Below are 20,228 nucleotides of genomic sequence, written 5' to 3'. Positions count from 1 at the left end.
TTTCACAAATGCAGTTTCCACTAAAAACATTAGAACATATGTGGGTGTTTTTTTTTTTATTTTAATGTAGAAATACTAAAGAAATTATGACACAAGTTAGTTCCTAGCTTCTATAAGCTTTCATATTCAAACGCAGCAGTGCTATCAGCCTCCATGAAGTTTCCAGGCTGGTGCATGAGGTCTACAATGTAGCAACATGGCTGTGAGACATTTTCAATGTTGCAGGAATCGGCCTTGTAGAGTAGAACTTCATTCCAAGCTCGGTTGTATTCACCTCTCACCAGGGTACACTTCAGGCCAATGCCGTCAGCCAAATACTGCATGAAGAAGTTCAATGTGTTAATAATTACAATGCCAACTTTCGATAAGTGCAGTGAGGCAGCGTTGAATAAAATAAATGATTTTGTACCTTGAAAAGTAGTGCCCTGTGGCAATAAAATCCTTTTGTGATCATGCCAATAGGGATTACATTACACTGCAGTTTACACTTGAGTTCTTCCAGATGCTGTAACCATGGAAACGTGTCCAGATTTTCCTTTTCAATGGCTCCACCCATGATTTCAGTGACAAACCTGACAGCCACAAATTGCTTAATATACATAAAATATTTGCTCTTTGTTGAATTCCTGTATTGTGTAGGCCACTTTCTGCCCATGTAAAATGTCTCCTTGGAAATAGTCACCTGGCCAAAGCAACATATTGTTCCTGTTCTCCATTCAAAGGCTCAATGGACTCTTTGACCTCTTTAACTAGAAGCGATAATGCCATGTCATCCATCAATTTACGATTTCTCTCTTGACTAGACTCTAGATGGGCCTCATCTTTTTGTTGGCCTTCGTCGCTCATCCTAAGTCATAAGAATGTACATCAGTAAACAGTTGTGTAGCATGTATTTCCAAATATTTGAGTGGACTGGACTGGATGATTGTGATTTGGCACTCGTACTCGATTGCGTTGACAAATATGACGGGCCGTAGTTGGTTTACTGGTTCCATGCACAGTTCCTCAAAAGTCAAAACCTTCTGACAAAAACCAACCTGGTAGAGACATTATTCTTATCAGCAGGTTCAAAAAAAAAAAAAGTTATCCAACCATGGTTTTCTAATGCACACACCTTCCCAGTATCATAGAAGCCGTATGTGATGACATCAGTAGAGACCAAATATCCGAGCAGACCGTATTTGAGTGAAACGTTGTATTTCAGCATACTAGTCAAGGCAAACTCTGTGAACTTGTTCCTACGATTTACCGACTGGCTGATTTCTTGAAGGATTTCCAAGGCTCTGAAACACACAAATATGACACCATCTTCAACTTTCATTGAGAATACAAGACTGTGCAACAATGCCCTCTACTGTCAGCTCTAAATTGTGAGGGTTTTTTTCTTTTTCAGAACAATACCAAATACTATATTCTATTAATAGCCATAAATTGTATTTAAACAACCCATCATGGTAGTGCATAACTCGGCATCTTACCCAAACTTGCACATCTCCATAGCTGTAGGCTCATCCCTGGCGCAAACACTGACTGCCATACATGCGCTACGCAACACCTCCATGTGACTGGAACGTAGTAAATTGACCATGGGTTCGATACCTTCGGCCTCTCGCAGCTATGTTGAAAGAAATTTTAATATTATAAACAAACCTGCCATTATTTTTTCTTATTTTGTCTTTGGTCCCATGTTAAAAGTGTTGACTAAAATATTAGGAACGCCAGTGAGTACGACGCAGCATGTATTGCGTCTCACTCGACTAACTTGTGTTCTGGCGTCATCTTCAAACGCCAGCTCGCAAATGCAGAGCAAGGCATTAATCAAGACTTGGGTGTCTTCCCATTTCAAGGGCTCCACCAAGGCTGGCACGACTCCATGTGCTATCACTTCACAGCGGATGGCTTCCTGTCCCGCCATCCTGCCGAGTAACGTTATGGAATCGGCCACCACTTTAGGACACGTTTCTTCTAGCTCCTGCACAAGTATCTCGGGTCCTCCGGCATTAAATATTTCCCTGGTGGTGGCGTAACAGGAAAACTCATGAATGCATATCACCCTGTCATCTTATCTAATGCTTACATAGTATTGAACTGGTCTCCGGATGTGAGATTGACGAGGCCCTGGAGAGCATGCTCTACGATGACTGGACACTTACTACTCTTCAGCAAGCGAACCATAACAGGTATGCAACCTGAATCAAAGAAATGAATCAAATGTGCACTGGAGGATGGTCAACTTAAGTGTCAATACCTAAATCTCTGAAGAGGTCTTTGCTAGGCTGGAAGGAGCTCAAGAAGGCAAAGGCATGGCAACCATACACTTTCACACTATCGCTGCCCCCAGTCAGGAGATCGACCAGAATCTTCTCAATCCTCTGCTCGTTCAAATATGGTTGAATTCCAGCTGTCGTCGCAGTGAGAAGTAAAAATGTATATGACACTTAAACACAACTTGGCTTCATTTTTCATGTTCTGTTCTTACGGTTCTGAGAAGCACTCGCGATGCACTTGAGAGCAATGGCTTGAATTTCCGTATTGCCGTTTTTCTGCAAGACTGCCTGGTTTTCGGGCAATTTGAGAAGATGCTCCAACAGCAGAGAAAGGCCTCCTCCTTTCTGGATCATCCGGAAACTTTCTAAGTTACTCATGCAATTGGAAAGTACTAGCATCGTCTCTTCATGTAGGTCAACTATCTCCTGTGAAATGTACAAGTACTCAGATTTTCCACAGGTCCCCAACTGTAACTGGCATCAATATCAAAAATGGAAATTCTATTTGAGCTACATTAGTATCACTCCATATACCAAAAATATACACTTACCAACCTTATTATTGAGGATCTCTATGAGGTCATCAAATACCCGTTCTTCCCTGAAGGCGCTTTGTGAGTCTTCATAAGCAGCGATTAGCTGCAATGTTTTTAAAGCCAGGAGCTGAATGGCATTAAATTCTGACTTCAGCAGCGCGAGGAGTCCACGTATCCCATTTAACTCGATGAAAGCTGGGCAAATTTGCATGTCCTTCATCGGCATGACATCATTACAATATTGAAATATGGTATCCTAGATCAGACAGAATCCGTTTGAATCACCTGAATCAAGTTGAAGATGGTTTCCAGGGAGTTCTTCTGAACATCTGGGTCAGCACTAGAGAGGAGGTTGACTAATCGTGCCACACCATTGTTTTCGATGATCTGCACCTGACAGCACGACTCCATGGACAGAGCAGAAAGGCACAGGGTCCCAAATTCTTGGATAGCGATATCTTATTGACGTAAGAGTAAAGAAAACATAAGTGAGGGACGACTGGTTCATCGTTTGAGTTTGAAAACTTACCATCCAGTGATAGTCTGTCAATAATTGATGGAATAACATCAATGTTTAGCAGGGCACTCTTGGCTGTACCTTTGAGTGATGACACAATTGAAATGAAATCAAAGCATTCATTCATTATGCTTGGCAAGAAAGGTTGTTTGAAAGAAGCGGAAAGATTTAATTTAGTGTCATCATAAAATAAAATGGGCTTGCATCACGTTTCCTGCTCATGTTTATTTTAGGCAAAGCACAGTCAGGGGGCTTTGGTTCCAAATTCATAATGAGAGCTGCAGACGACTTTATTTACAAAACGGCACTAGCCAGGCAACGCCCTCTCTCGGTTGCTTAGCAACCAATCCCCCAAATGTCTGTGCTATTCTGAATTTGCGCCATCGGAACACGTGTGATGCGCGCCTACTGTTGGTGGCCATGACGCCGAGTGCAATGATGGCGTTGCGTCTGATCTTTCTGTTGCTATGCGTGATGAGCTGACTGAGAGGCCCCAATGCCCCTTCCTCGGTCAGATAAACCTTGTTCGAATCGCCTAGAAAGCCGAGAAGACAAACTAGATGAGACAGACAGTATGGACGGACAGTCACGTTTCTACTCACCTTCCTCTGCAAATTCATAAATTGCTTGACATGCTTTGATTAAAATATCCACTTCCTGAGATCCGAGGAGAAGAACTGCACTTGCTGGTGTTTTGAATGCGACTTGACGTGCTCCGATCTTTGGATATGCATGACAAGAAGGTGGAAGTGGAGCTGAGACACAGCTCCAATTTTGCAAAAGCAGATTGAAACGTAACTCACCGTGTTTAAAGCCTCATGACTAGTCGCGTTTATTTGATCTCTCCTCCCCATTATGTCATCTGCAAAATCAGACATGATGGAGTCTTTCATACTTCCCGAAGCGTTTATTTTTAGTTTTATTGTTTGAATTCTAAATCATTCTTTTCAAAATGCACCCTTGCTGTGAGTGTCCACGTTGAGGACATAATCCGAACACCAGGATGACGAATATGGGTTACCAAAGCAACGGTGATCCAAAGTGGGAATTAGACACGACACAAAATCATTTGTACAATTGTCGATAATTCGTTTTGATAGTGGGCTAAATGTATTTATACTTTAACAATAAAAATGGAATGTTAAATTATGAAATATGTTTATAATAATAATATAAACCTGACAGTAGTTCAGGGCAGGGTTGGGCATTTTCTGAAAATGGTTACATTCTCACGAGTCACTTCATTTTTGTGTTTTCAGATCATTTTTACATTTTTATTCATTCTTTTTATTTTACGTCATCTTATTTCTAATATTTTATTGTATTTTTTAAATCATTTGCGAGGTGATTATACTGCCATTTACATTTGCGTTAACTTTTTTCCTAAAATTGAGTAACTAAAATAAATGTCATGAATAATTTGTTATAATTCATTTTTAAAATAACCACTCCATCTTTTTTATTATTCAATTTAAAAAAACGGTTTTGACATACACATTTTAACGTTCTTTTTTTAAACTCATCCATGCTCTGTCCCATCAATCCGTTTTATAAATCAATTAAAATGTGTCTCGAGTACAAAGGTTTGCGACTTCAGGTTTAGACGTTGTAGTTAACCAATTGGGCCACTAGAGGGCCTATTTCACCACATTACAACACTTGGCTTCAATATAAATGATGAAAATATTCCGCAGTTTCACGGAAGCAAGCGCCAAAACGTGAACCTACTTGCCCTTAACCTTTTGATAATCATGCATTTTAACCTTCAGCATGTTTTATCTCATATGCATACATAATGAGTGCAATTGTAAGGCCTATGATGGCAATAAAAAAAAAATGACTGAAGCCCATATTTTACCTGCAGTCAGCAAAACTATCCCCATTAATGAAATGATCGACGTGTAAATGAAGTGGGAATGGAATGCATGGAGAGGTAGCCAAGGGGGCTGCAGCGAATCGGGACGCAGCCCCTGCAAAGCGCAAGCAAGCTGCCTGGATGTCAACTCCCCTCTGTCGAGCTGTCACTTGACAGAAGCAGCAGCAGCAGCAGCACATGAACCAGAGTGCCGCGCACGGATTTAATTCCCCCGTCGACTTTACTTTAAAGGCGTCGTCTTCGTTGCGTTTTCAACGGGGCAGCGACATTAAAGGACGACAGCTTTGGCATCTCCACGGACGCTGCACGAAAGCGGTTCGGGCTGCTAATGCTAATAGCTAGCCAGCTAGCTTGCGGACTGATAGCAGGTGTTCGGCAGCCCGGTGGTGTATTTAGCGAAGGTCGGATGATCTAAGGGTTAGCTGCTGCTCAACAGCATATCAGCAGTTGCGTGCGTCGGTATGATCAAATTGTCAATGTAGTGGTTTTGTCAAGACAACGCGATCACTTGCGTTGTCATTGCACGCAGTGTTGTCAAGTTTTGACCGCTTCACGCCTTTGTGAAGTTAACCTGCATCGTTGCTAACTAGCATGCTACAGCTATGCTAATGCCAGCTCAGTGAGGCTTCACGTCGTCGCAGGGCTGCGGAGTTCTACGAGCGAGCCGAAAGGGGGAAGAGACGTGCTCGATAATGCACACCGGGGCACTTGGTGGACTGTCAGGCGACGGAGAACAACATTAGCTTCAACGTTGCATCCCACCGTTGAGATCGGACCGTATGGTTCTAGCCAGGCTGCGGTGGATATTCGATGAAGAAAGGGATTAGGACATTTTGAGCAGACAGCTGACTAAATGAATAGCACTGTTCTCCACTGAGTCGTGAGGTGGTGGCCATTGTGCCAGATAAGGGAATACATTGAGAAGATTAAACCCACGGACTGCAATAGCTACAACCAGCTTGCAATACGATGGCTTCGGCGAGCAGTATTGCTGCAGCCATTGCTAGCAAAACCAAGACCAAAAAGAAGCACTTCGTTGCCCAGAAAGTGAAGCTCTTCCGTGCCAGCGATCCACAACTCAGCGTGGTTATGTGGGGTGTCAATCATTCGGTAAGTCACACCATATTTGATGTCTGATATTTATGTTCCTACCAGTCGCTGCAGGATGTCAACAGCGCTTGATTTAAAAAAAAAAATGACATGATTGATAATGCATGTTTTTTTTAATTGCATTTATCAGATGTGTGCATTAAGACGATAGTACGATCGTGGTTTCCTGTTATGCACATGTAGGATAAGCTGCAGGACTCGATGACATGAGAGGCAGTGCATCTTCCAATGCAAGAGAGCTTATCTGCACCTTCCTTTTTTTCCCTCCCCCATTGGGTCAATGCCCGTGGTTTGCCCTTCGTGCAAACATATCTATTGCAAGGCAAATACAAACCACATTTCTTCTAAAATGAAAAAAAAAATGTAAAAAAACAATCTTGATCATTAATGACACAATTGTAAAGAATGACATTTTCCAATTTGTTTTTAAAATGGGCAGGGGTGATGCAAATGCACTGGTTGCATTAGTTAGCGTACACTCCAACTAATTTGTTGTTGGAGCAACATTTGCTGGAATTACATCATTCAGTCGTTTTGAGCAGGAGTTTATTACTTATGCTTCCTTGCAAAAGTACTCTGAATCTCTTTGGGTCACCCAACAGATGTTTTCAATGAGAATTAGGTTTAGCCTCTGGCTGGGCCTTTCTGCAACTTCAATTCTCCTCTGTCGAATGTGGATGTATGCTTGGGGTTGGGCTAAAATTTCAGTTCTCCCTAAAGCATGTGGGGAAATATGATTACAATGTGATGAAAGCACCGTTTTTGCACATCATTCTATGGTTTGGTTTGAACAAGGAAGTGGTCGGGGAGCACAAAAAGAGAAATGGGCTCCTTAGTAGATCACTTGACATCTTCCACTTTACCATCACATTTTTATTTGGTTCCTTATTATTCTAAAAGAAAGAAAAAACGGTGTTTCCTACATATCTATTGGGTCAGAGTATGTGTCAATCCAGGAATATTTATATATATAATATATGTGTTGGGTATTGGTGAAGTGAATACTGGTCATCTTCCACATTTCTGTCTTTGCTCACTAATTTTGCTTTTACTTCTCCATCTTTGTTCCTTTTCAATTCAAGTGGCAGAGACTACCTTCGGTTGTCGTACTTTGAAATACGTGTTAGCACTCTATTTTTATCTGCGTCCTCATTATGTCCGAACCCTGTGGTTATGAACAGAAGGATGCCGAAATCCCCGCTGACACAACAGGTTGGAAATGGCTGCATATGGCAAGTCGGTCGCCAAATTCGCTCCGATTTTAATGTGATTTGTTTGAACAGTTCTGCTTGTTATATAAAGCAGCAGTAGAGAGCCATGTTGAAAGTGAGGGATGAGTCACAAAAGAAAAATAGTGACGGCAATGACTGTAGACAAGTCTCAATTTTTTTTTTTTATTGCGCTGATGGAATGGCCTAATTTATTCTGTACATGAAGAAAAACAGTATTGTAATAGTAGTGGTCTTAAAATAAAATGATGTAGTAGAGCTACTTTGGCTTTTAGTGCTGAAATGAGGAGTAAGAGCTTGTGGATGAACACTCATTGATTATGTCGCCTTTATGACCCCAAGGGAAAATGCTTTCAAGAGACCACTTCCTAGAATTTGGGGAGGGGGGAATTGCCAGAATTGAAAGCTCTTTATTTTTATTGTACATGTTCTTTTGCAAATGCAGCTCAAACCTTCAATCCTCTTTGCTTTCATTTATGAACACAATCGCATAGTAGCCCGTAAAAACCTGATTTAAAAAAACACAGGTTAGCTGCTTTGTGCATTTGGAAAGTGATGCAAAGGTTTCAAATGTTATCTTTTGCTACCATCAAATGCAGCTACATTGTGAGCTTTTGATATAGGTATTGTTTTAAAGGTCAACTCTCCATTCAGTCGTGTGTCGATGTTAAATGCCAATGTGTTTTTTTCACTGCCATCTATCACTTGGGAATATTGTGGATATAATGAATGAGAAGTCTGTTTTCTTTTTATATATTCAACTGTTTTTTGTTTTTCTTTCATTCACAGTGTGAGTAGCAGCAAATGTTCCTGTCTGGAAATATTAAACACCAATTTTTCAGTTTAAACTGAACGGGTTATATGTGCATAAGTGAAAAAGATATCAAGTAATATCATTTTATCATTATAATATCATTACATTTATGATGCATCCCTCAAAACTCAGAACTGCATTGTGAAAACAAAAAATCTTTGCCGTAACTGTTTTATATTCGAAATGATTATAAATATTGACCAAAATAGGGGAAGCCTGTTTTAAAATAATCGAGTTGAGGCTTAGCAATTTAAAATGTCCGTTTTCTGCCAACACCATTTGTGTCTTGTCATCAGCTAAGAGCAAGTCATCGTTTTGACAAAGTTCCCATCTAACAGTGTGCCCTGCTGCTGACAGTGCACTCTGACTCACTTGCTTCCTGTCCAATGGAGCAATCGCACATACTTTCTTCACTCTGGGCCGGAAAGCTCGTTCTCATCACCATGGAGACAAACAGGACGTGGTGGCACGAAATGAGTCTGCGAGTGTGATAGTCGTCGGGGAATGAAGAGCTCCGATTAAACCGGTTGATTTGAAAGAAAAAGTTCCGTTTTCCTCACTACTAAGAACGACATGGATGAACATTCATTGTTGTGTCCTAGCAGATGTGTGCGCCTCTAAAATAAGAGGAGGCATTGTCAGCGGCCGTGTGACGTCGCCACACGTTACCCAAGATGCATCGGATGAAATAGCGTTGCTCTTTGTCGGTGCCTGTCACACCAGTCCGCAAAGGTTATCCTGAGGCAAACGCTCTTTTCAACAAAGAAGAAGAGTCCGATTGTCTGGATCTAACCTTTAGTAAATTACCGGGAGCAGGTTGAACGAGAATATCCACGGGCATACTAGCAAATTGTATTCCTGATTCTAATTCGGTTTTCCTCAGGGTGACATTCAGGGCATGTTAATATTTGTCAAGTGTGAAGCAGTCACAGAGGAAGACGTTTGACTTGAACAACTTTGACTTCCTTTAATCAGACATATTATCCTGCAAGGAAGAAACCAAAGCCGTCTGAGCGGATAATGCAGCTTTGGAAAAGCACACAAAGAAACTGGAGCACTCATTTAGGTTACTGTCAGTCATTAACAGCAACTCAAGAAAAAGTCAGCTGACCTGCAAGGCATGACGTTTCTGGTTTGTGAGGAGCAGGCAGCCCATTTTTCTTTTATTCTTCATAGAAACCTGTGCGTGTTTTCAGGAGGTCCGGCAAGAGTTGAAAAGCCCCCTTCAACGTGTGTTTGCAGATTTACATACTAATCAATACGTGCTATATGTAAATGATTGCAGTTCTTACCTCATCACTGATCCTCCGCTTTGTTTTTCTCCCCCCCCTGCAGATAAATGAGTTGAGCCACGTTCAGATTCCCATCATGCTCATGCCTGATGACTTCAAGGCCTATTCTAAAATTAAAGTGGACAACCACCTATTCAATAAGTAAGATCTGTTTTGTGCGTGCCACTCAACGTTGCGTTGTCACCTTCATTATTCAAGCCCAAAATCTTCTTGTCTTTGCACAGAGAAAACATGCCTAGCCATTTCAAGTTCAAGGAGTACTGCCCCCTGGTGTTCCGAAACCTCAGGGAGAGGTTTGGCATCGACGATCAGGATTTCTTGGTACAAAAATGGACACGAGTAATTTGTCCAATAATATATTTCCATGAACTATAAAAATAAATGTCTATTAGAAGTAGCATTTATGTTATTTTTTTTGCCCACTTCTGAGCTTTTCTTTCTTGCCTTCTTTCTCTCTCGCTCGGTTTCCAAGACTGCTAATGCGGCGGGTTAGCAGAGCTTGGAGGTCAAAGTGTCCCAGCTCAGTGCAGCTGTCCATCTTCTGTTTATATTAGTGCCCTATTAGGAGTGTTACGAGCAAGTGCAAAGGGACGTCACCGCGTGAGCAGATTAGAATTCATTTATAATTAACCCGACTGTCTGTTTGGTTTTCAATTTTTATTATTTATCTTGGAGAATAATCTTCGTCATGACTAGTTGCTAAACAGCCTCAGTGCTGCTGGTTTTTTTCTTCCCGACCCATTGAAACGTGGTTCGGTGGAACTGAATTATGAGTCAGCCTTTTCATGCATTTTAAGTAGCAATCTATTTTAGATCCTGCTGTGAAGCACATGTCGGTGCTGCAAAGGTTATTCCTCCACAGCAGAAGATGCTGAGGCGGTAGCGATAACCAAGGGCATCGTGAATTCTTGAAGAATTAGCCATAGCCACAGGATGATGGGATCATGTTACTTTGAGACTTTTCCAAAATCTGGACAGCAGCTGCTTGTGTCTGTGTAAAGTTTTAGTCAGGCACAGCGTGTGGGGTCAGACCCCCACATGGTTATACAGACGTGTTGAACAAGCAGCGAAAAATAAGTTTGGGAGGGCTGGATAGAAGAAGTCCAGATCATGCAGAGTAGCGACTCAGCATTGCTGTCTTCCACTTCACCCCCGGGCAAATCTGATAAATGATCTTTTTCCTTCCTTGCAGAACTCCCTGACTCGTAGTGCTCCGTTGAACAGTGAAGCCCAAGGACGAAGCGGTGCCCGTTTCCATACCTCATATGACAAGCGCTATGTCATCAAGACCATCAGCAGTGAAGATGTGGCGGAAATGCACAACATTCTAAAGAAGTACCATCAGGTGACCTATAGGAATCATTTGCCTTGATTTCATTCTGACTGAGGCTTTCCAACACTTTTCGGATCATTTTGCAGTTTATCGTGGAGTGCCACGGCAACACGCTGCTGCCTCAGTTCTTGGGGATGTACCGGCTCACCGTGGACGGGGACGCAACTTATATGATTGTGACACGCAATGTCTTCTCCCACCGCCTTTCGGTCTTCAAAAAATATGATCTGAAGGTACGAGGGGAACACAGAAAAAAAAAACACTGCACCGATGCCATTCTTATTTTTCTTTGCTTGCAGGGTTCCACTGTGGCACGCGAGGCCAGCGACAAGGAAAAGGTACAGTGGTCTGTCAGTTTTGCTTCTCATTTCAACGTTTTCGACCGCATTTTGACAAAGGTAGTATTTATAATAAATCACTGGAAAAAAAATGGATACAGTTGCTGGCATGTCTATATTTTTTGCTATCATTCCTACCCTGTACGAGTCTACTAGAAATTCATCCATCCACTTTGACCCATGTAGTGGACTAATATCTGTCCCTATTATCTCGGTATCTTGCATATGACGAATTTTAGAACTTCAACACTAATTTTCTGTACCGAAATTCTCTGTTAAGACGTTGGGTCAAATACAGAAGAATCACCCAAACAGTCGCACTAGCTCTAAAATGGAGGTACGCGCTTTCTTTTGGTGACGCTGACAGTCATACATGTTCATTCTCTCAGTTAGGACCATTGCCCCACTCCCGTCTTGGTCCCCTGCATGCTATTTGTGTTTCTTAGTTTGCTTGCACCTCTCTAACCTCGCTTCTGCTCCATTACTCCCCCTGCTTGCTGTCTGTGTGCGTGTGTGTGCGCAGTATAGATAATAATAGTGTGTTTTTTGTGACAGGCCTTTTTATATTTTGAGTCAAACATTAAAAATGACCTATTCATATTTGTGACCGCAAAAGCATTAAGAATTCAAAAGCATTTTACTCAGCAACACTGGGAAGGAAATTGCTGACCATATAGCTGCACTGGAGATTTGTTGGTACATGAAAAAACATGAATCATGGAAATGTCCCTTCATGTCACCGTTTTGCAGTGGCTTGTTTTCAATAAGCCTTGGCAATGCTGCACGAATAATTTGCCAAGAGCTTGTATTAACAATGGGGAAAATCGGTTGCAGGCTTTTCCCCAAAAATGTGGTGGCTAATCGATGATAAGCTGAATTTTGGCATTTTCATATTCTATTCAAACAATCATTTTTGGTCATACAGTTACAGTATCATATTGACCACATGCTCATCTGAAACTACTGTGTTTTGATAGTATCGGTACCTCGGTATCGGTAGCTCCCTCCCTACCTCGCTCACTGCAGATCCAGTTTTACCCCTCTTGGGTGAAGAATCTTGTTTGCACAGTCAATGTTGTTTCTTAAAACCTATTACCCTTTTACCAGAAGTGCTTCCACAGTTCAAATCCCATTTTCTAGTAAACACCGTGTATATGAGACGCAACCTTTTCTGACTCCGAATGCTTTCGACTTTCCATTTGGGTTTATGGTGGCTTAATTGTCATGCACCCGGCGGGAGGGGGGTTGAAATGCGGTGAGGTGTGTCAGACCTTGGGGACTCCCTGAGCTAAATTTAGCCTGGCAAAATGCACTTCTGGCGTTTGAGCTAATGAGTCAACATTTTTCTACCACAATTAATGGTTAACTCACCAAGAAGAACGTATCCCAGCGGCCTTGTTGGGAATTTGGTATTTGTTTTACCTTTTGATGTCATCTATTTATACACTAATTGCTACTTGGATTACACCACTCCGAGCCATAAAAGGTGAAGGATATTCTGTATTGTTTTTTTTCTGCTGCGGCTGTTTCAGTATTTGCGTGTATATGAGGATGGTACTGGGCACCATTTTATTTGTCACAACATGAGTGACAGGATTTATTCATTTTTTCCCTCCCCAAGTGATTGTGTCAAGAACTTTTCAAGCGTGGACACCCACGCGCGTTGCTTTTGTGAGAGTGTAGCACGTGAAAGATGAACACTTGTTTTTCGAAGGTCCCGTCCGTGTGTGTGTGTTTTTAAATGGCTTCAAATACATACAACAAGCATGGCGGGGTACTTTTCTGACTGCATGACTGCCTTTCATGCATGCATCTGCATGGTATATCAAGTTTTTTCTGCATCTTTCGATAGTTGTTCTATCTAACACATTACAGTGTGAACACAAGCCCCATTCTGTTCCACATTGTTGTTGTTTTTCTTCACTCCATTCGACACATCAAGAGGTAGTTTTAGTTGAACCTATCCAGGATTTAGGGAAGACAGGGTAGGGAATTGTATTAGTTTATGACGTAGTGTCATTTGATAACTTGATTCTAAATGAAAAATAAAATCATGTTTCTATTTGGAGCAGCTCTTTCTGGATGAAAAGTCCTTTTTTGAATTTGTCTTCCCCTTTAGTTGTAGGACTATAAATGTAGCGCCTCACCTGAAGAATGTTTTGTCTCTTTGCTTCGCCTCCTTAGAGGAGCCCCGCCGGCATGTATAGAATTTGATGCAATGTGGTCGAGCCGGTCAAGCAGTCGAAGTGGCCAAAGTCGTTTTCCGCATAATGCCCTCTCCAACCAACCCTCTTCCAATTTTGAAACAAAATGTTCCTTTACATTTGAAATACTTTGCCTTTACTTCCAACTTCCTTCCTTCCTCCCTTCCTTTCTCCTTTCTTCTCTCCTTTCCTGTACCCCGACCGCCCCTTCCTCGCTCCCCCCTTTTTCTAGCAGCCGCCCCCACCAGAGGATGTGCCCCAGCGGCCCAAATCTGGTAACGTTCAGCAAAGGCTGCAAACACTGCGGATCGCTACGCGCTTTTACTGCGCCATGAAACACGTAAGAGATGTAAGACAACCAGGGCTCATATACCAGGCATGATCTATCTAACCAGTCTCCCTGTGTAGTTATTTATTTTTTTTTGTCCCAACCGATATATCTGTTGTACAGGAAGGTTATACATTGTTCACACACTACATCCACCTGCAACCTTTTTCCAATTTCTCAGCAAGAGCATTCAATTAATAGCACCAAATTGCAGCAGGAAAGAGAAAAATGTTTGGATGGAATGGGTCAGAGATTGTGAATTAAATAAAGTACAGGCTATATTTCTGGAAAGTTTTTTTTTTTTTTTCCTTTGCCCTCAAACCCGGTTAGAAAAGCATCGCTGTCTCTGTCTTGGAAAGTCATGGAGCCGATGCTAGGATGGAGAGAATGAACCTTAAAAGCATTTGAGCACTGATGAGATTCCCTGGCTCGCTGCCTCTCTGTTGGCAAACGACTTTATTTTGGGAGGAGGGGGGGAACTGGCCCTCGACAAGTAGCTGCCTTCACTACTGCAGTCAAAAGGATTCCCGAGAGATGAGACAAGTTTGATTTTCTTCCAAGTGCAGCATGCGCTGTCCGTCAGACGGAAAACGCTGCGTGACTTCAGTTTGTCTTCTTTGTCCTCTACCTCCTCAGGACTTTACACCATCAGCCAATACTGTATTGAGTATACAATATTGAGCCCATACAATTCAATGAAATGGTCTTGGATGTACTGCTTGTAAGCAAGCAGGTGATTTTTTTTTTTGTGCTCAGTTTGTATGAACTGAGATGCAACCTCAAGTCACAATATTTGCTATGCTAATGACTGCACTGACTTGCTTTGCAAGGGACTTATGTTTGGCTTGCTAATGAGCATTAAATTTAGCTGTTAACTACGGCGTCCTAGCAACAAACCTGAGGGAATTTGCAAACTTGGATCTGAGTGACAAAGTATCTTAGCGCTACCTAGGATGAGGCTAGTACAATAAAGTTGGATGATCAAATGGGAGTTACAGGCTTTTTGCTATGATGTTTTCCATTAAAAGTGGTTTGGGACTCATTGCTTAATATCAAAAAGAATAGCAACCGCTGATTTTTTTTTTTTTTTCCCCCCTTCCTACCCACTTGACTGTTGACATTTGAGGCTTAGACTAAAAATAGACGTGTGCTACAATTCCGAATGATTGATGCACTTGGCAAACTACCCAGCTTTTTTTTTTTGAATTGCGTATTTGAGGTCCATGTCTGTATATGTGTTCAGTTGTCCTATTTTATGGAGATGTTTTCCAATGATGTTTGATGTAGTCTCTAATTGTGTGTGACGTCTGAGCTCTTTCTACTGCTGCTAAGTCTGCTTCAAACTTATGTGTTGCTGCTCTTCTGCTGCTGCCATAGAAACGCTGTCGTAGCCAAACTGCTGCTGACCCCCTCTCGTTACCTCATTTCCCACTCTCTTTATCCGATATATTAGGCCTCATTCTCACTGAACAACACACACACACACGAGCTGCTCCCCAGATTACAAAGTAATTGTTTTGAATAACATTTCCTCATTTTTTTTAGGCCCTTAAATAGCAGTGATTGATGTTAAATGCTGAGTTACTATGTTCAGCCCACTGCCGGTAAAGGCATTTCATTTCGATGTAAATCCGTGTATGGATCGACCAGATGCTTCAAAAGCGAGAACTCAATGAATCGAGCCGTTTTGCATTGCCTCTATTTTACAAAGAAAATAATGAAGGCAAATGTGATCGCTGCATCAGATGGGTCCGTACATTCCTGTGCGCATGCCGCATGCACTCTTACGCAATCGACTTGACGTGTGGCTTGAAAAGAGTTGGACCTTGGTTTGGATAGACTGCCTGTCCTTGGTACCTGGACAGACAAGCCTGTCGCACAAACCACTGGTTCCAAAGCTTCAGTTACACTGCTATTGGGTGTTTCAACATGGAGAAGCTAAGATTTTAAATTCCTTCATGTACATTTTGAAATACCCAATGGAATGTAATACCAATGCTGGTGTTCAAGTGAATGACTTATAAATCAGTTCTTACAAAGTAGAAGTCAAATCATTGCTTAGTTTTTGTGTCTTATGTAATTGGATTAATTTAATTGAGAGACTTTTCATAGCACCAGCATTCTGGCATGTTTTTTTACCCAGTTCTCTCAACTGCCTGATTCTGATTGTTGTCACTTTAACCATCACTGTGCCATGCTAACGGCTAGGCTAAGGAGCTTCCCACCTACAAGGACAACGACTTCATCAACGATGCCCAAAAGATCTGCATTAACGAGGAGAATAAGAAAATGTTCTTGGAGAAGCTTCGGAAAGATGTGGAGGTACGTCGTCTTCTTTTGATGCCTGTGCACCAACCTTCATGATTGAACTAGACGAGTGGACAGAAGTTTGTCTCCAAAGCATCCTTGGGGCGGCGCTCTTTTTATTTATTTCGCACGTCCTCAAAACAAACGCACTATTACAACTAAAAACCTTCTCCCTCTCTAATGGCCTCTTGATTGCCACCTCCTCCCACCCTCCTTAGTTGCTGGCACAGCTGAAGCTCATGGACTACAGCCTGCTGGTGGGGATCCACGATGTGGAACGAGCAGAGCAGGAAGAGGTGGAGAGCGAGGACAACGAGGCCGAGGAAGAGGGGGCTGAGAGTGACGGTGGGGTCATCGGGACCCCTCCGGACAGTCCGAGCAACACCCTGGACAGCACTAAGCCCCTGTCCCCTGGAGAGTTTGATCCCACCATTGACGTCTACGCCATCAAGAGCAGTGAAAGTGAGCCCCAGTGTGCTTCTCTACCACCCTACCTAAGCTCAAGCGCCCCCTGGTGGACAAGTGCTTATGCAAACTTGGTTTTGTCCTGCAGGTGCTCCTAGGAAAGAAGTTTACTTCATGGCCATCATTGACATCCTGCAACATTACGATGCCAAGAAGAAAGCCGCCCACGCCGCTAAGACGGTCAAGCATGGAGTAAGAAGCTTTTTTTTTAGCTGACTGCAACCTAATTCAGCGAAGGTCATGAATGTGTCACTTTCTCTCTGCAGGCCGGAGCCGAAATCTCAACAGTGAACCCCGAGCAGTACTCCAAGAGGTTTTATGATTTCATCACCACTATTCTGTCATAGCCCCCGCGAGCACCAGGAAGTGCTTAGGCTGGGACGGACGGACGGACGGGCAGGGGTGGGGTCAGGGGGTGGAGACAAATAAATGATGGAGGGAGAATGCAGGTGCTGTCATGTCCCCTTTACCCATGACCTCGCCTCTCCCTGTTTGGCCTTCCTCTTACAGTGGGTGCCACGCCTTGCAGCAGCTAAAACATTGTTCGTTTACATTCAACCTCACCCTGAGTTTTACTTGGGTTTCCTTGGATGAGGCAGTTGTCAAAAGTGTTGTTGTTTTTTTTCTCTCAAGTGTGTAATTAGTCCTTTGTCTCGTCATGTTGGTGGAAATGTGGCTTTGAAATTGGCTCGTACAGCTCGTCATTTGTGTGTTTGTGTCAGACTCGCCCTTTCGATGGCTATCGGCTGGGCTCGGCTCGGCTCCGTTTTGGTGGAAGGGTGAGCTCGCATGATGTAGGAAACAAGTCTTCCACTAGGCGTTCAGCAGAAGCAACCACGAAAGCTTGTCCTTGCCGATTGTTGTGTTGTTGATGTCGCTCTTGCCATATTTGGATACCGCGCTTCTCATCCCGGGCAGTCATTTTAATTGTTAAGCGGACTGAATATGTTGGACTAAGGGACGCGATGGGAACGCAGGCGTCAAAGTCATTTCTGGGCTCTTGCCATCAGCACCTTATGTTAGGGAGGAAAAAAAAAAATAGAATGCACTTTTTTTGTTGTTACAGTCCACGACAAAACATTTGACCGTTTATTACATTTGTTGCAACAACGATGAATATTGTGTGGGGAAAAGCTGCAGGGACTCAACTCCGTTTGGAGAGCAACCACAAAAGTATTAGATTGGGATGAGTGGAAAACACTTTTTTTCTCCATACAGTATGGACCATATTGCTGCCTCACACTTGTGGGAGCGGAAATAAACAAGCTGCATCCCTAATTTCAAAGTCAGTGCAACTTTTTTAAGGAAGCTACTAATCATTGGTCTAGCAATGCTTCCAGATGCAAAAATATGGTGATCTCGAAATGTTTGACATGGACTTCATCTAAACAATATTTGACCCGTTTTGTTTGGAGAACATCTTAATGCTCAGTCTGTAGTTGCAAGATGAATGACATCACTTCCTTATTTTGCATTCTAGTGGCAAATATGTTTAATAACGGTGAGAGTCGCAGCCCCCTGTCCTTGTGTTAGTAACCACGTTTCTCTTTAGCTGGTAACTTTCTTGGAAAGTGTTTTTTGAGAGCTGATACAGGAGCATGTTTTCAGGGGCGGTCCCCATTTGTGTTGGAGATTTTTTTGTATATTTTGCACACAAGGATAGGAACCAAATGTTACGGACAACAACCCCAATTATTTGATGCGGTCTTAAGAAGGGAAATGCAATATATATGTGTGTGCGCGCGTGTGTTGAAGTGAGAAAAGTGGTTGTCGCGTGTAACGTGTAGTACTTCTGTATAATTAAAGCAAGTAACGTCGTCCTCTTTGACCTATTTTAACCAGTGCAAAAAGTTTCCATCACAATATGTTTGTGTAGATATGAGATTATATTCACATTTATATTTTTACATTGGATTTTAGTCATGAATAATTGTATTAAAATCAAAAAAGTCACTCAAGTGGATGAATGACGGTGCTGTGGTAAATGAAGAATAATTATGCTTGAATTTTTCAAATGCTTACTCTGATGTGCTTCAAAAAGTTGTTTAAAAAAAAAAAAAAAATTGCATGTCACAGGACTAAGTTTCCTTTACCCTCTAGTCAGTGTTGTTGTCTGTTGAGGTTATTTTGGTGTCTCTACACCTTTTTTAATGTGTGAGCTGTTTGACATCATATAGTAGCCCACTATGCTTTAACTGTTTTCATTGTTACACTGTGCAAAATGTGTGCCTTTATACTCCGGAAAACGATTTGGTTTTATATTTTGTAATCTTTTTTTTAATAAATGTCAAATGTTATTTTGATAATAGGGTGTTTTACTTTGCTATGTATTGCAGCCCCCATCCCTCCCGATTGTATGTTTAGACTTCATGTTTTGAATTGTAGAACCATTTGGTTGGTGTTAAAACAAGCTGTGTTCACATTTGAGATTGTGCTCGAGTCCTATTCATCCTTGCAATTGTCTCCCTGCCTTTTTACCTGTGTGGATGTGCTAACTGGCACTTTTGAGGCTGTCAGCCATCATCACATGTATCTTTATTGTGTGTTATTTCTCACATTGACCTATATAATTTTTTTTGCTTCCACACGTTATGTGTGTGGATATTCAATTTTCAAAAACGTCCCACCAGCTTATTATCCATAACCGTAACTTATACAATACTCTGTAAAAAGGGAGACTCACATTTAAGTCTGTTTTTGGCCCTGGAGGCTTCCTTGTAAACATGAATGAAGTGGAAACAACAGTGTATACTTGGAAAGAGTTCTTTTTTTGTATTTTATTTGTATCAACGGTTATCAAAATGAGGGCAATGCCAGATTTCAGTAGAGTACTGCATTTTATTTTATTATTTTTTTTGCTTTTCAATGCTCTCTAGCTGCCTACAACTTGCCAAAAGCATTTTTTAACAAACCAAATGAGATGAGATGGAAGGACATAGTAATGTGTCAAATGTCTGACGGCTTATGTAGTGAGGAAAGAACACTTTGTGTTTGAATATGAAATGAATTGTGTGGAGGTCAGGCAAGAGAGAGACCGAAAATGTCCTGCATTTGGCTTTTTGTGGACTGACAACATCAGTATCCCAAAAACATACAACCAACTTTATGAACAGAAAAAGGAGGTTCAGGCATACACTTCTATTATTTGTTTGAGCGTTGCACGTGCGGTTGTGAGTGAGTGAGTGATTGTGATTGGTGCTGTTTGTGAAAGTTCAGTGGCATTATGCCCCCCCCCCCCCCAGATGTTTATTGTTCTTAACATTTAATGATAATGAAGTCCGCATTCCACAAGCATTCACTGAAATCAATTAAAGCACTTGTTCTGCTTGACTCTGTTTGTGATTCGTGTTTATTGCACTCATGAAAGACAGACGACATCAATCTGGTACACATTCATCATTCAAACAATTTTTGCTGATTAAATGCATTAGAAAACATTTCAAAAGCCGTCAATTAAAATTCTAGGTAATTTATGTTCTGATTGGAGTGCTCAGTGTTATTACATTTTATATTCTATATTTTATTGTCATGATATCACGGAATAATCCATGCACCATGCAGCTATACTGAAGGGAGGTGGTTCTGAATGGGTGAGGAATTAAACATATCTTG

The 20,228-nt window shown here is 41.8% G+C and overlaps 2 protein-coding genes across 9 annotated transcripts; one reads left to right on the top strand and one right to left on the bottom strand.

Moving 5' to 3' along the window:
* Positions 1–19: 19 nt before the first annotated feature.
* LOC133143472 (armadillo repeat-containing protein 3-like) lies at positions 20–9,820 on the bottom strand. 4 transcript variants are annotated; one of them, XM_061265362.1, is made up of 17 exons: positions 8,722–9,820; positions 4,124–4,182; positions 3,923–4,040; positions 3,730–3,855; positions 3,333–3,401; positions 3,089–3,261; positions 2,823–3,017; positions 2,480–2,693; positions 2,249–2,401; positions 2,078–2,189; positions 1,763–2,012; positions 1,479–1,615; positions 1,115–1,283; positions 946–1,037; positions 683–847; positions 410–572; positions 20–317 (listed from the first exon to the last, which is right to left on the bottom strand). In XM_061265362.1, the coding sequence occupies exons 1-17, from the start codon at positions 8,792–8,794 to the stop codon at positions 111–113; spliced, it is 2,475 nt and encodes an 824-aa protein (XP_061121346.1). In that variant the 5' UTR covers positions 8,795–9,820; the 3' UTR covers positions 20–110. The 4 variants fall into 4 exon arrangements, with proteins under 4 accessions (XP_061121346.1, XP_061121347.1, XP_061121349.1 ...); XM_061265363.1 differs by lacking the exon at positions 8,722–9,820 and adding an exon at positions 5,179–5,311; XM_061265365.1 differs by lacking the exon at positions 8,722–9,820 and having other exon boundaries at positions 3,089–3,208; positions 3,730–4,179.
* pip4k2aa (phosphatidylinositol-5-phosphate 4-kinase, type II, alpha a) lies at positions 6,166–19,946 on the top strand. Of its 5 annotated transcripts, none has more exons than XM_061265369.1 (11): positions 6,166–6,306; positions 9,685–9,782; positions 9,866–9,962; positions 10,834–10,986; positions 11,061–11,207; positions 11,274–11,312; positions 13,752–13,856; positions 16,053–16,166; positions 16,370–16,613; positions 16,705–16,808; positions 16,883–19,946. In XM_061265369.1, the coding sequence occupies exons 1-11, from the start codon at positions 6,166–6,168 to the stop codon at positions 16,961–16,963; spliced, it is 1,323 nt and encodes a 440-aa protein (XP_061121353.1). In that variant the 3' UTR covers positions 16,964–19,946. The 5 variants fall into 5 exon arrangements, with proteins under 5 accessions (XP_061121353.1, XP_061121351.1, XP_061121352.1 ...); XM_061265367.1 differs by having other exon boundaries at positions 13,752–13,865; XM_061265368.1 differs by having other exon boundaries at positions 13,749–13,856.
* The last annotated feature ends 282 nt before the right edge of the window (positions 19,947–20,228 follow it).

This window comes from Syngnathus typhle, linkage group LG19 (assembly GCF_033458585.1).
Source record: "Syngnathus typhle isolate RoL2023-S1 ecotype Sweden linkage group LG19, RoL_Styp_1.0, whole genome shotgun sequence".
In the NCBI taxonomy this organism is placed as follows: Eukaryota; Metazoa; Chordata; class Actinopteri; order Syngnathiformes; family Syngnathidae; genus Syngnathus; species Syngnathus typhle.
This window is presented reverse-complemented; position numbering and strand designations above follow the sequence as displayed.